The sequence below is a fragment of the Syngnathus leptorhynchus genome, chromosome 4 (genome assembly GCF_054491065.1).
Source record: "Syngnathus leptorhynchus isolate UIUO chromosome 4, UIUO_Slep, whole genome shotgun sequence".
NCBI classification, from domain to species: Eukaryota; Metazoa; Chordata; class Actinopteri; order Syngnathiformes; family Syngnathidae; genus Syngnathus; species Syngnathus leptorhynchus.
In genome coordinates this window covers 17,603,036-17,618,682 of record NC_141198.1, presented here as the reverse complement: position 1 = coordinate 17,618,682, position 15,647 = coordinate 17,603,036, and the positions used below count along the sequence as shown (strand labels likewise).

At 43.3% G+C, this 15,647-nt stretch overlaps 1 protein-coding gene across 1 annotated transcript; it reads left to right on the top strand.

The window, feature by feature from the left end:
* Positions 1-8,012: 8,012 nt before the first annotated feature.
* On the top strand, positions 8,013-15,433 carry nr2f1a (nuclear receptor subfamily 2, group F, member 1a). The gene is made up of 3 exons (XM_085910220.1): positions 8,013-9,402; positions 10,443-10,970; positions 14,067-15,433. Exons 1-3 carry the CDS (start codon positions 8,970-8,972, stop codon positions 14,339-14,341), a joined length of 1,236 nt encoding a protein of 411 aa, XP_085766346.1. The 5' UTR covers positions 8,013-8,969; the 3' UTR covers positions 14,342-15,433.
* The last annotated feature ends 214 nt before the right edge of the window (positions 15,434-15,647 follow it).

The window sequence follows — 15,647 nt, the reverse complement described above, 5'->3', positions numbered from 1 at the left end:
AGAAACATTCCCGACCAGTCCGAGATCCGCGTAGCCTCGGAGCGGCAGATATAAAACCATCGCACAATTCAGACAGTGGAAAAAGAACAAACTCACATTATGAGATTGATATTTTTATTTGGCTTGTGGTGCAACCACTGTATAATATTACAGAAGCTTATGTTACTGACTCGCATCCTCAATGACTGTTTTTGTTTTTATAGCTGCGCGCTGTGACTCGAGCTCGGAGGGGAAGACGGTTGACATTTAGGAAGCCGGGGTCATACTATAAGGAACGTTCATAAACAAACACAATCATTATTTGCCCCGTCATTAGGATGTGCCACTTACCTTAACTAGCTTCCTCGTACAGAACGACATTCCTTATACCCTTTTAAACAGTTGCAGGTGTTTGCGTGCTTTGCCGTGGCGTGTTAGAAAATCCGAGAATATAACGAGGAGGGAGATGACCAGAGGGAGAGAGGAGAAGTGACTGAATGAGAGGTGGAATAAAAGAGAGGTTGACATTGGCTGAGGATGGGGCAGCAGACATGAGTAGTAAAAGGAGACAGAATGGCCAGAAGAAAGAAAGAGAGGGGGGAGGGAAGTGAAGAGGGGGGGTGGAGAGGACGAGGGGGGGTGATGTGAAAGGAAAGAAAAATGTGGGGATATTGCAGCAGAGTGGATGGTGTGAGGGAGGCAGAGTGAGAAATGTTGCCGGAAATGCTAGAGCCAGCAGTGTGTGTAAAAAGCACACTGCAACATTTCTCATCCTTGACATCACTGACAAGCTTTTCTCTCTCACACACGCTCACACACGAGGTCGTAATATTCGCTCGATGGTTTCCTTCCCTTGTCTAAACAAGAGAGATGTTTATGGGAAATTAAATTTTAGCTCATGTTGTAATTCTTAATTCCAAATGTATGTGTTTAAAGATTCCCACAGCACACTCAATAAACTATGTTTGTCTAATGAGAACTTTACCCAAGTCATGGCAGACGTTCAGTCTAAAAGGGCGGGGGGTGCCCGGTGACACATCACGGATATGAGGCGAGTGGAGGAGGACGCGAGATTGTTGTGGAATGTTGGCAGTTCTGGTCAGAACTCGGCCATCCCATTTGTCAGGGCTTGACCCCCCCCAGACTCTGAGGTCGAAGGTCACGGGGAACATCTGAGAAAAGCTGACGAAATAGAGCGAGAGAGAGAGAGAGACAGATAAAGTAAACATACATGTATTGTTGTGAGAATGTTTCACCTTCATCAATCTCACAAGATTCAGTCTCAAATGCACATCCCATTAGTTTAGCAAGATACAACAAATGTGTGATATTGTTATTCAAACTAGTGCAATGTGTTGTTTTAGCCCAACTATGCCCACCATTATTACCAGCGATGGTGTGATTACCGATACCAGGTATCAGTATCAGTACCGATAACAGTTTATTTGAAAATATCGGTATTCGCGACATTGTCCAATACTCTTGTGCCCATTTTTACGAAAAGGAACCAGAAATTAGAAGAATAGAAAGTTGACATTATGTTCATGCAATTTTAAAGAAAACTTGGGGATATATAATTTTCTTGAACATTATCGGTCTTTGTTTTTACTAGTACTTGTAGTATCAGTACTTAGTGTGGGTATCGGCGGTTATTCAAGACTTGAGCACTCATACTGATATCGACCTAGAAAAAAAAGTGGTATGTTTTCATGATTATATTAATAACGCTCAATTATGACTGACATTGTCATTTGATGTTTTTATTGTGGTTGTATTTTGCATTGTTGTAAACTAACAAAAAATAATTATATTATAAACGGCTTTGTCAAAACAACCCCAATAAGAAACATTTCATTAAACGACAACATCTGTCAATCAAAGATGAGCTTTATCATCTTAATGCAATGCAAAAATATGATATATGTGGTGGCCGTGTAAATACAGACCCACTTTGCCACTAGCGCTTAGTTCGTAGCCATAAAGTGCATCTCGCCCCCGTGTCAGTCCTTGCACCACACTGACACATCCCGCCGTGCTTCAGAACACCGGGCAGCCATGTTGTTCACCGCCTGCGAGCAGACACAAAACACAGTCACAACTAAAGGGCGAGCTGAGCAGGTCGATGGAGCGTGGCTAGCCCAAAATGCTCACACACAAAGTAGCTCAAGTTACTTACTGTGAAACACTGGCGCGTCCTTTCCATACATGGAGCCTGTAAAATAGACACGTTTTTAATTAAACGTTTGTTCTGACAGCAGCTTCCCACCCACCTGGTTGGCTCCACATAAAAAAATATAAAGCAGCCCCTTGTGTTGAGTTGCATTTGAAATTGTCATTCTTTGGCCAGACACATCAAACAGGTGCTATGAATAATTTATCTTAAGAGTTTCACATTGATAAGGTCACAATCTGCCGGCTTTGGACACTAAACACGGGCAGACCACCTTCACGTCACTGTCTTTTACACACGTGCCTCTGCACACCTTTCCGAGGCTACGCACAAAATCACCCGGGACACCTTTGTCATCTTGTATGACACAAGATGGAGGACAGTCATCTCTTTGTTAAAATGCTAATCTCGTCAATTTTGAACTGCTTATGAAAACTTTACACACTGGTTGCCTCAAATGTCAAAGTAATACTGAAACATAGGACCATCTAATGCAGTCCAAAATTCATCCTTGACAGTAATAACGCTGTACACTGACATATTTAATTAATTGTAATAAATATATTGCATGAGAGTAAAAGTGATTAGGGCTGTTTCTAATATGTTGGTGACTTTTTAAGGAGGTCTTGATATAATGTATAATAAATAAATAAACAAATAAATAAATATCGGGCCAGATCATCATTGTCAGTATATTATTATTTGTAATATTTATTATTAATGTTGACAGTTCATTAGTGTTTAACTATAAGCTAATATTGGTACATGTATTGATATCATGCACACATATTCTGCAAATGCTCTGTTAGTAATCGGCAACTGTGGTTTAAAAAAACAAAATCAATTTCTCTGGGCCGTGAACAAGACTTGTCATCAGTCTGAGCTCCATCACACTCATGGTTGAGCTACACTACATTTCTAATTAAGCTCCTGCTGTGTGTTGGTTTTGGTGGGTAAATGGGGGGGGGGGGGGGGGGGGGGGGCTTGATGTCGTTAGTAAGCAAAAATTTCAACAGCAAGGCAAAAACTAGGATTATTGATGAAGTCTCATCCCCATTGTTAAACTGAATCACCAATTCAAATGGATCTTTTAGGTTGTCATGCATTTATTTGTCTTTTAGGTGTTCTCCGGACAATCTTCCCAAATGTTCCATTTTCTCCTTCAAATGATGACGCTCTTCCTCAGTGTGCACGCATGGGATTAATCTGAAGCTTTTTTTTTTTTTTGTGGAGCTATATTTCTACTGTGTGTTGTCGGCTAATGTGTGGATGGGATGAAAGGTAATCTGCGTGCAGAATTCCTAAAGCTCCCTTATCCTTGTTGAATTTCTTAAGAATTCCACCTTTGCCCTCCCGCTTCCCTTAAAATAAATGACTTGAAGGGCGAGATGCCTTCACGGCACGCACCCCCGCATTTGCCTTTTTTTTTTTTTTTTTTTTGCGAGAATGATCAGGATAAACGGAGTCAAATTAATTACGACCACGTTTTCCCTTTTAGGTTCATTTCCACCTTAGGCTTGACTTGTTTTCCCACCTTGACGTGTCAATTTATGCGTCAGTGGGATAAAGTTTGTGTTTTTCTTTTTGCGGTGTTTGCACTACCCGCTGTGACGTAGATGCGCACGAGCGGACGTGGCCAGTCTGGGAAGTCATTAGCACGCCTGGCTGTAAAGATATAAAGCGATTGGCCTCAGCCTAAACGGACTGTCCTACTAACTTACAGCCAACCTCAGACCTAATTGATAGAAGCGTTGTTATAATTGTCCTCAATTACATTCCCCCTACCTCCCATCCCCCGCTTCAGTTAGGGATGCTATATAGAGAATAAAAAAAAAAAAAAAACGTCATGCCTCGAGACAAACTCGTTTTATATGAGATTAAAAAAGGATATGACATGCACTGATCGGGTCGTGAGTCTTGCATCATTTATTTGTATTTAGGCTTATTACAGAGAGTTGCACTCTTAATAATGTGTTGGCGACGCCTGTTAAATGCTGCATGTGGTGTTAAATGTCCGTGCTGCACTATTTCTGACCAGTGGTCAGTTTCCACTCAGTCGATTGGATGATGCCTTTTGAAACTTGCTGATCCTTACAGGAAGAAACAGAGAAGGGGAAAAAGGTAGCGGATAAAAGGCGATTTGAAGTGACACCCCCCACCCTCCCTCCCGTCCCTTTCACACTATAATGAGCAAGCAGTTGGAGGATGAGAATTAAGTGAAAAGAAGCGTGCATTGATACACAAACTTTCTCTTTTCTGCAAACATATGTAATAACTCCATTTAAAATGTGAACGGAATATTAATTTATATTTTGTACACATTGCATCGAATTGAACTTGGGGTTAGGAACGTTATTTACACACCACCCTTAGTTATAATACATAAGTATAAAATAAAAATTAGCCCCACTGCAAGTTGAAAATAATCATAATTATATTTAAGCAACTAACATTGACATTAATTGTAGCCTATATCCACCATTTTAATCACTAAAAAATGCATTTGACATTTTCGAATTCAGGTCAGGGTAGGTATTTAAAAAAAATTTCAAATGACATAAATTAGTTCCAAAATCACACGTGGCTTCAGTTGCCAAAACTTGAAACAGGGGAAAAAGTGACGCAACTTAATAATGCGCAGCAACAAGTGTGCGTTATGGGACTCTTTAAACTACTCGATGCTCTTCATGAGTTCCAATCATAGTGCACGTATTTGATACGCTGGCAGCTGGTATAGTGACGGGGGTCAAATGTGGCCCTTACGAAGCTTCGGGTACACACACACACACACACACACACACACACACACACTTTTGCGTGCGTATATAGTGCAAATGATTGACTCCTTATAACACAAACACGTGACCAATAGAAAATAATACAGCAAATGTCATCTCGAAGAAGATTGGTGTATGTTCAAAAGTCCAAAATATATGCTCTTTATGATGGAGTGAGAGTGGGGGCTGAGGTGCACTCGATCGTGACCTTAACGTAACGTGCTTGTTGTCTTTTAGCCATATAAAACTTGAGTCTGAGCATCAATACGTCATCTTAGATGTGACCATAACACATTCTTATCCGCCCGCACACATAAAATCTTTACTTTTTACTAATATCCAAAACAAGAAAACGTCACAAATAAAATTATAATAATAATATAGATCCGCATCTTAGTGATATTAAAATGCTCTGCTGTGTTTTGTTTTGTCTGGTTGCAAAAGGTAATTAAATTGCTTTAATTGTTTACAATAGCTGAATAGTAAATATGTCGCTTTGTTGTCCATGTTCTCCAATGAAATAAATGATAGTCTATCTAAGTGCAAGCTTACCTGACCTTAATTGAAAGAGTTTCCTTATCCTTTCTTGATTAATAATGCATCGCTGACGAATGACTAAAAGCCGGTGCTGAAGTGGAATTTCGCCATCCTCCGTGGTTGTGGTACAAACTTGAAAAATGGGCAATTGAAGCGGCACTTTGTTCAAATAGCACACGTTTGTCCTCCGTGATCAGCCTTTTAATGCTTTGACGCTATCTCGGCATGCAATCGATCTCGTAAATAACAAATAACCTCGCGTGCAGGTGAGGCGCACCACGTTCCGCAGGAGTTCCGCGGTGGTGTCCTTATTCGGGTGGACGACCGACAACGGAGCTCCGGCGGTCCCGGTTGACGCGCTTGCATATCCACCAAAGTTATGGAAGGAGTCGGAGTGCGTGCAAGATTGACGCTCCTGACGCCTATTGAATTAACTTGACGTTGAAATTCAACATTCAGTGGAAATGAGAAAACAGGAGGGATGACTTGCCTTTTTTTTTTTTTTTTGCTTGTGCCGGGAAGCCGGTGCTCCACGCAGCCCGCCATCGACGGTGCTTCTCCCCCCAATGCCCCACTGTGGTCCACTTTCTCCCTTTTTTCTTTTCCGCAGCTCTGCTCCCAATTCGCTGCCCCTCCGTGTGTGCTCGCCTCCCGTCCTGCGCGCGGTACCCCTTTTTTCAAAAAGAAAAAAAAAAAACACCCCGATTTGTGGAGTAAAATCTGAATGATACACTCGCATGGAGAAAAAAAACCCACATTGGCCGATTTAATCGTATTGGTTTCACCTTTTGAAAGAGCTGCAGACATGGCCGGGGAGTTTTCATTGGAGTTGTCCGAGACGGAGACAAGGAGAGGGAGCTCTCTTGTTGAATACTTTAAAGAAAGGGGGAAAAAAACACGCCATCCCTCCTGTGAGCTTCCAAAGAGGGTCACTTGCATATTTAAGCTCCATTTATTCACAAATATATACCCGCGTGCTTAAAGAATTCTGTGCAAGGACTTCCATTTATGAGTTTATTTATTTTCAATGAAAACTGATTCTAATAACTGATGGGATTCTCCCGCGCTGTGCAGTTGTATTAAATATGATTTTCTCTTTCTATCCCAAAGACGCAATTATTAGAATTAATATATTCTTGCGTGTTGTTTTGACTCCTCTTTACCACAATTACGCAATTCTATCATTCATACTATTAATGTTACAGACATGACCAATGAGATGTTTATTTATCGTGAGAGCTTTGAAAAGCACAAAAAAAAACAAATCTGCTCTTAAAAATCAATCTTTCATACTCGTGCATTGGCTCCTATGGAGGTTGTAATTGTACAATGTACGCTAGATGGCAGCGCGATCCATTATTTTTCCTACTCACAGGGGGAGAAAGCCTGCAGAAATCCTCACACAAAAAGCCGGAATCCCCATGCAAATTCCCCAAATAAGTTCACATGATTGTCAATGAGCGTCATTATGAAGACATTATGTGACACCGGCTATGTCATTAGTCACAAGAAGGGACCCGGCTAATTGCTGTATTCCTCCCCCCCTTTTTTTCCATAAAGATGGCATCTTTGCATGCCATTTTTGATAACACGCGTTGTTTGAATGCAGAATTATTCTAATTGCATCCTCACGTGTTTCTTTCACGGCACAATGTAAGTTTCAGTCAGCAACACCGGAGCGTTTCTCCAGCGCGTGTACCGCAATGCGCATGCATGCCGAAGCTCCCACACATGCACGAGCTTCCATCCTAAGCATGACACATTTTGGAATAAAGACACCAGTCCAAGACCACCACTTCCGTCCCGCAATTTCAGTGGATTATTTGGCGTGCGTAAAAGCTTTGTCACCCCCCCCCCCCCCCCACCCTTTTTTTTTTCCTGCACGTTTTCTATCCGGGGGTTCTTCCTACGTCTGTCTCCCTTTTGGCCACAATGGACGAGCCATACTAATCAGGTTTCAAAGTAAATAGCGGCGAAGGAGTGAGCGAGGTCCATGTAAATTGTGGCTGTCAAAAATACAGAAAATAAAAAAGAAGAAAAAGAGAGCCCCCAGTGGTGAGATGACAACGCTGCAAAAAATGTCCACAATCACGGAAGAAGATTGAGACGCTTCGGTGGAAATGATGAATTTGTCCAATAGATAAGTAAAAAAAGAATACTAATAAATACATCAATAAATAAAAAGAGACTGGAACGTCCTTTAGAAGGAAAATGTGTGCCAATAAAATAAACTAATGAATGGTGTCATCTAAGCGTATTCCAAATAAACATCCTTATATTAGAAATAACTGGAATCCCCCCCCCCCCCTCTCCAAGAAAGAAAACGTGATTTAAACAAGCCCCATCTATAAAGATAGACACTTTTTGCAGCGCACAGAGCAAGAGGGGGGACTCCAACCAATGGAGAGCGAGAGAGGGCTTGGCTATAACCTCAGCCTCCCATTCCTCTCTCTCTCTCTCTCCCCCTCCTCTTCCTCCTCCTCCTCCTCCTCCTCTATGCGGGGCTCTGGCCAGTCAGTCGCCTTTGATTATCAGTCTCCAGCAGCCCCTCTCTTGGCTCCTTGACATGAGCACCATATAAGGCGCAGCGATCTCCATAGAAACGTGTCAGTTTCAATAGTAGTGTCAAAGTTCACTATATACAGACATTCGCGCAGATCCCCCCGTTTCGGAAACATTGCTCTGCAGCTCCTCTTCCTTTAAAGCATTTTTGGAGGCTCTCTTCTTTTTCTTCTTGCATATTCTACTAGTTGTGTTGGGGTTTTTTTTTTTCCTCCTTCTGCTGCTGCTGCTGCTGCTGCCGCTGCTGCCTTTTCCCCTTCTGTGATATCTTTTCTCCGTGGCTCCAGCTGGACGAGAGGTGAAAGTCTTACACGGCGTGGACTCTATTCGGCGGCTGGAGAAGATGATGAAGATGATGATGAGCTTTATTTAAGAATATAGACGCGGCAAATCTGCAGTTTGGTGTGTGTGTGTGCGTGCGTTCGCTGCGCTGCGCACACGGCGAAGACAGACTGGTGGAAAAGGAGAAAGGAATTTATTCACCGCAGCACTTTGGATCGAGCGTCTTTCCACCACAAGAAGGTTTTTTTTTTTATTATTTATTGAAAGACTCGCTCATGTGAATTGCTTTCCCTTTGTGGCTGTTTTCTATCAAAGTGTTTTTTGGAACCCCCCAACACGTCTGGACTCGCCTTTTCCTACAAAATTGGGGATTGCTGAATGGCTCAGTGCAATTTACCTTGGAACTGGCCTCCCGATACTTGCACATCGTGATCGGGTCGTCCCCTCCAGCCGTCCGCCGCTATTTTGAATGTATTGATCCCCTCCACCGCCTCCTCCGCCTCCTCCTCCTCCTCCTCCTCCTCCTCCTCTATGAGATTCCGTGCACCGATTTGACTTTGCAAGCCGTCTCGCAGAAAAGCTCCAGATTTTTTTTTTCTCCTTTCAACGCTCCAGAACAAGCAGCGACCATTTCGCTCTATAGCACTTTCCGGGGCCGAGATATGGCAATGGTAGTTAGCGTGTGGCGAGATCCGCAAGAAGACGTGGCCGGAGGACCTCCGAGCGGCCCCAACCCAGCAGCGCAGCCGTCGAGGGAGCAGCAGCAGGCGGCGTCGGCGGCGCCGCACACCCCGCAGACCCCGAGCCAGCCGGGACCCCCCTCCACGCCGGGCACGGCCGCGGACAAGGGCAGCCAGAACTCGGGGCAAAGCCAGCAGCACATCGAATGTGTGGTGTGCGGGGACAAATCAAGCGGCAAGCACTATGGCCAGTTCACCTGCGAGGGCTGCAAAAGTTTCTTCAAGCGGAGTGTACGCAGGAACTTAACGTACTCGTGTCGCGCCAATAGGAACTGTCCCATCGACCAGCACCACCGGAACCAGTGCCAGTACTGCCGCCTCAAGAAGTGCTTAAAAGTGGGCATGCGGCGGGAAGGTGAATATTTATTTTGAAACCTTTACCACACTTGCAGCCGCGCTGAAGGCAGCCAGCCAGCCGGCCAGTCGGGCTCCGGTGTGCGCTCTCCATCCGCGGTGCATGCTTCTCAGCAGACGGAACCACTCGGGGCTCCGAACAAAGCAGCACTCCGTCTGTATAGTCCAAGCGCGTTAGAGCCAGCAGGCCTATCGTTTGTCCACCCTAAATTGCATGTGCACGATTGACCCCAGTCTTATGTTTGTTTCCAAACGCATAATGCTGCCATCAATCCTAGTGCGGCTTTTTTTTTTTTTTTAAATGCGTGTACGCACAGCCGGCACGTCTCAGCTACCAGACGGCTCACACACGCTCAATCGTGGCGCTCAACTTGACCCCTCGGATCGTTGTTTGCCTTCCACCGCATAACTTGAACACGTCAAATGTTTGGGGTTTAATTCACGCTAAGCTTCGTCGTCCGTGTGAAATGTTGTAATCTCGGCGGTTTACACAAGATGAGCTCTATCTCATGTTATGGCACAGGCGTGTTATTAATATTCAGAAGCGTTAGTAGGAATCCTTTTATTTCAAAGTGATGCTTTGATGTGCATCAAATTCAAAAAGGGCATAATTTAGAGCGAGAATTATCAGTCTCGGGTAAAATGTGTTTGACTGCTATAAACATTGTTGCTACGCAGAAAAAGCCCACGTCGATATAAATGTGATAAACGGCGTAACTTCGCATTGTGCATTGTGTAGTTCAGGTTCAAAAAATGCCAATAAATGCAGTAAATGTAGAATATTTCCTGGAGGATGCTTGAAAGCGTGTGTGTAACATGGTAAACATGTAAGCATTTTTTTTTCTCAAATATATATAATGACATTACAAATGGGCACCGTTGTGCTTTAGTTTGAAGTTTAAAGCAGAGCTTTCAGCCCAAACAGTGAAACACACGCTCACTCACGCACGCACACAGAAGAGAAGCTTGTCCACGTTGCCGGTGAACAATGTTTGTCAGTCCTGGATGCACATTTCCTCTTCTTCTCTTTCTTTTTGTCAGCGGTTCAGCGAGGACGAATGCCTCCAACACAGCCCAACCCAGGCCAGTACGCGCTGACCAACGGGGATCCCCTCAACGGCCATTGCTATCTGTCCGGATACATCTCGTTATTGCTGCGGGCTGAGCCTTACCCCACGTCCCGGTACGGGAGCCAGTGCATGCAGCCCAACAATATCATGGGCATCGAGAACATCTGCGAGCTGGCGGCTCGGTTGCTCTTCAGCGCCGTGGAGTGGGCCAGAAACATCCCTTTCTTTCCCGACCTGCAGATCACCGACCAGGTCTCCCTTCTCAGGCTGACGTGGAGCGAGTTGTTTGTGCTTAATGCCGCCCAGTGCTCCATGCCCCTTCACGTGGCCCCTTTACTGGCCGCAGCGGGCTTGCACGCCTCGCCCATGTCCGCGGACCGTGTCGTGGCTTTCATGGACCACATCCGGATTTTCCAGGAGCAAGTGGAGAAGCTCAAGACTCTGCACGTAGACTCGGCAGAGTATAGCTGCCTCAAGGCCATCGTGCTTTTTACGTCAGGTGGGTATTGCGTCCGCACACTCGCGCAAAGACCGTGGTGGCCGCTTGTCAACTTGTAAACAAAAAACAAAATGGGAGCCACAAATGGAACTTGACAAGAGGTTTGGCTTGTACATGGCATAAATATGTCAACAGTGCGTCAGCCCAGGTCGTAGTGCAGGAAAAAAAAAAAAAGACGCGCAAACAAAACCTAATAACGAGTTGGAAAGCGATTCCACGCTCGTGCGCGTATGTAAAATTTCATAGCCCGCACTTGAAGTATATATATATATATATATTCTTTTTGTTTTGAAGATGATAGATGAGCGGCCGTAAATGTTCAGTACACATGTCAAACAAATGTGCCTAAAAGGTGAAAGAGTCCATCAGTGCGTGACAGCTGGCACGTTTGTAACCACAAACACGACACAAAAACAATCCATTAGAGGGGAAAAGATGGAGTAACATTTCACGAGGCTAATATTTCAGGATGCCATTGAACCCATCACACCGTGCAGTCTGCGATAGCTGTGTATTTTATTTTGTATTTTTTTTTAAATAGTACTCTTTTGTAATTGCTGTCCTAAAATATTTTTATTTTTTAGTAGAATTGAAGGCTGACTCTTGCAAAATGTCCTTAAAAAGGAAAGCAAAAAGTTGAAGCCAACAAATAGGCCGCAAACTTCTTCAACTCAGCCACAAGTTTACACTTTGGTGCCACACTTTTATAAGGACTATTGAACGTGTATACAGTTTTCACAATTCGCCTTTGGTGTGTATTATTTGTTTTGTGCATTTTGAATGAGACAGAGATTTGTAAATCACTTATTGAATAATTAATACCATATTACGCAATTCACTTTTTTAGTTGTATATACAATAAAAAAGCCCTCCAGAGTGAATAAACTGGCCATGGTTTAGTCGTGGTTTCAGCACAAAATATTATATTATATTATATTACATTATATTATATTAATGAAAACCCAGAGCTGTGTCTAGAAAGTCATACACTGCATTTAAAGCAACTAAATCACCACTAACATATACTTTTCCCATTCATGCAGAAACTAGCATGTCCACACATCAGTCCTGTTAAATAGAATAAATATACTATACAGTTACCACAGGCGTAACGTATCCACGCATATTTACCATACTTGTCTTGTTTACGGTTTACAATTTTCAACTTAAATTAACCCCACATAAAGGGTCGTAACGTCGTCATGTTTTCTGGCGTTTGCTTGATGGACTTCTACGTGTATGTGTGTTTGGGTGGGGGGGGGGGGGGGGGTCACCGAAAGCAGGTTGCTCCTGCGTGGCGCTTTGCCAGGAGCGCCGTGGATTATTTGCCTTAAATAAATAACCTCGGTGCTGTCACTATTTGATGCATAAATAATGGTGGTCGTGTTTCAACACAGTTGACTGACATCAGCCTCTTATTGACATGTACGCCGGGCTGGGTCTTCGCTAAGCTGCATAAATGGTGCTTTGCAAGTGTGTGTTGGTGTGTGTGCTCCCATGTCAGGGTGTATTGTTGGGCTAAGGGGTGCACATCACACACACACACATAGGCCTGATGGAGATTTTACTTGCGTGTGCAGCTTTCCATGCAGACACATTCAGCTTGTATCTATTATTGTCCCTTTCTTTTTTTATTTCTTTTTTTGAATCTCACCTGCATTTTATTGTAAAGGGCGAAAATCTTGATTGGATGGAGTTAAAGCATATTGGCTGCTTTGGCTTTAAAGGGACACTCAGCCTTAATCCAAAGGGATTTGCATACATGCTTCTTTGAGCGGCCTCTCTGAGGTCACACTAAATCACCCCGAGATCTCAGGGTTGCCCTCGGGTTCACAAGGTTATTGTGTCTGGGCCACACTGAGTTATAGCTCGCAACTCACCAATAGGCTCAAAAGCACACCCCCAGCATCCTTGCCCTAAATGACGTGGATTGCACAAAAACAGGTTCATGCAAACTGCTGCTTCCAGCTCCAATTGGAGCTTGCTTGCTTAAACATGAAACACAACACAGACATTTCAGCAGCTCATTCTTGCACATTTTATGTTCTCTCTAAGTGACTATTGACTTTACCCTCCCCTCTTTCTCTTATAATAAATGTGATTGCTTCTAGCGGCCATGCACTGCTATAGGCTCCCGAGAGGGGGGGGGGGGGTGTAGGAGGGAGAAAAAAACAGGCCTTAGTGGTCTATGGAGAGAAGAGGCGGAATGACTTAACAGCTTACTGCGGAGTAATTAGGTCACATTACAAGCAGAGTAATTTCACATTCATCAGGGCCGTTTGGGTTTCCTTAAAACTTGAATCTCCGGAGTGTAGACATCAAGAACACGCCGGCGATTGGGCCCTCACATGCTCACCTTACTACAAAATTGACCCCCCCGAAAAATATCAAATGCTACTGCACACTTGACTTTTACAGTATTGTTATTTATTACTTTGCCTGTGTTACATTCTGGTTTATTCCGCATGAATGATACTGGCTCAGTGTGATGCAGCATATTTGTGCATTGCATTTCTTCAAGTCAAGATGGAGTCATGCTGAATGAGTTTTTCTTTTTTTTAAGAACGTATGCCAAAGCTTTTTATCCCACTTGAGACAAAAAAAAGTCGTGTGTTGTTTAAAAAAAAAAATACAATTGTTGTCTGTATAAATATGACAACGAATCAAACGTATACAAATAAAAATATATTTACAGTTCACAGCGGAAATAAATTTTTAGTCACTTATAATTCACAATGCTAGATTTAGGCGAAGACTCCACTTAATGACTAAAAAAAATAAGAGGGGAGAGTATTTCTATTTTGTTGAACGTCATCTTTAAATGCTTTTATAAAATAAGGCTTTCTTTTTATTGGGTCGCAGAGTGAAAATGCGTTAAGCAGGCACACAATGTAATGCCAAGTGGGGTTTTTTTCTCTCTCTCTCTCTCTCTCTCTCTCTCTCTCTCTCTCTCTTCACCAGCTTGCTGTTAGCTTTAGCCTAAACGTGCGTTTATTCTATCAAGCGATGCATTTTGACTCAATAGTTGCTGCAAAGTAACGCGATCGTTATTAAAAGTGACTATTTGGCGTTGACCGTGCACTGTCCCTCCCGCAGACGCCTGCGGCTTGTCGGACGCCGCCCACATCGAGAGCCTGCAGGAGAAATCCCAGTGCGCCCTGGAGGAGTACGTGCGGAGCCAGTACCCTAACCAGCCCAGCCGCTTCGGCAAGCTCCTTCTGCGGCTGCCCTCCCTCCGCACCGTGTCCTCTTCTGTAATCGAGCAGCTCTTCTTCGTCCGCTTGGTAGGTAAAACTCCTATTGAAACGCTCATCAGGGATATGCTATTATCCGGGAGCAGCTTCAACTGGCCTTACATGTCCATCCAATGATCCTTATGACACATATAAAAAAAAAAAAGAAAGAAAAAAAAAGAGAGGACACGGACCAAAATTCAGCAGCCATCCTCTAAGAAGACTATATATGAGACTTTTTTTTTCTGACAACTTTGGAAGACTTTGGCCCTCCCCTGCTCCCCTTTCCCCCCCATGTCTTCTGGGACTGAGATGGAATATGTACAGAAAAATATTGGAACTGGACTTTACACCTGTGTAAACCCGCTCTCATCTTCAAGAACAATACTCGTCATTTTGTAAAATACTAGTCTTTATTTTCTTTTTTTGTAAGAAAAAGTACAAACAAAAGGAAAAACATCATATGCGCAGTAAGAAAAAAAAAAGAATCAAGACTTAGCGGGAAAATAATGTTTCCAAGCAATTATAAGAATTTGTCCTGTGTCTATGTACCTCTCTCTCTGTTTTGTATTTTTTTCTGGTTCTAAACCAGACTTTCTGTGATTCTATACTAATAATTTTTGATATAACCTTTTGCTTCTTATAATGAGTGCGGTATATGTTGTCAAGGCTATGTTCTCCAAGAATTAAAATTGAAGTGAGAATTAAAAAAAAAAAAAAGCAGAAAAAAAAATAAAGAAATTTAGACAATAAGAAACAAGTCTAATCGCTATGACAATATCACCACTGATGGTTGAACTTTTTTTTTTCAACACGATGGACCTGCAACAACAAACCGACCCCGTACCACCCAGCACCCCCCACCTACCCCCCACCCGCCCGCTCCCCGCCCCCAGGACATTTTTATTGATAAGACATCTGGGGGACCCCCCCCCCCCCTCCTCTCCCCCATACCCACCTTGCACCCCCTCACCTCCCCCTCCCCCGGCGGCCATGAGTGCGATCATCAGTCAGAGGAGAGACATGAAAAATCAAAAAGCACTTTTAATATATCAGTTCAAATACATTTTTTTGTTTGTTTCGTCTTTGGGGAAAAAAAATCATTGTTTCTTGAATTTTATTGGTTGTTGCCTTCAATTTGCTTACTCCATGATGCAGCTGTTTTGCAGAAAGGCTCGGTTGATGAAGTTGTGATGGTGACTGTATTATTAAAAGACAAATAGGCAACGATGTCTGTCCCCAAGCATTTTCCTCCATTGCATTCACTTTTCTTGAAAACATTTTCACTCTTAAATGCAGCCTGAAAGTAAAATTTGCTATTTACACCTGTGAAAACAGTACGAGTCTATCACATCAGGCAAGAACAATGATTTTTTTTTAAAAATCACAGTAGAGACACCTCAATCTTGAAACTCCGTTGCCTCCTCTCCCAAATTCCCCTTGA

Coding starts and splice junctions, on each gene's coding strand:
- nr2f1a (XM_085910220.1), top strand. CDS start 8,970: ATGGCAATGGTAGTTAGCGTGTGGCGAGATCCGCAAGAAGACGTGGCC. Junction 9,403..10,442: donor AGTGGGCATGCGGCGGGAAG/GTGAATATTTAT, acceptor TCTTTTTGTCAG/CGGTTCAGCGAGGACGAATG. Junction 10,971..14,066: donor CATCGTGCTTTTTACGTCAG/GTGGGTATTGCG, acceptor TCCCTCCCGCAG/ACGCCTGCGGCTTGTCGGAC.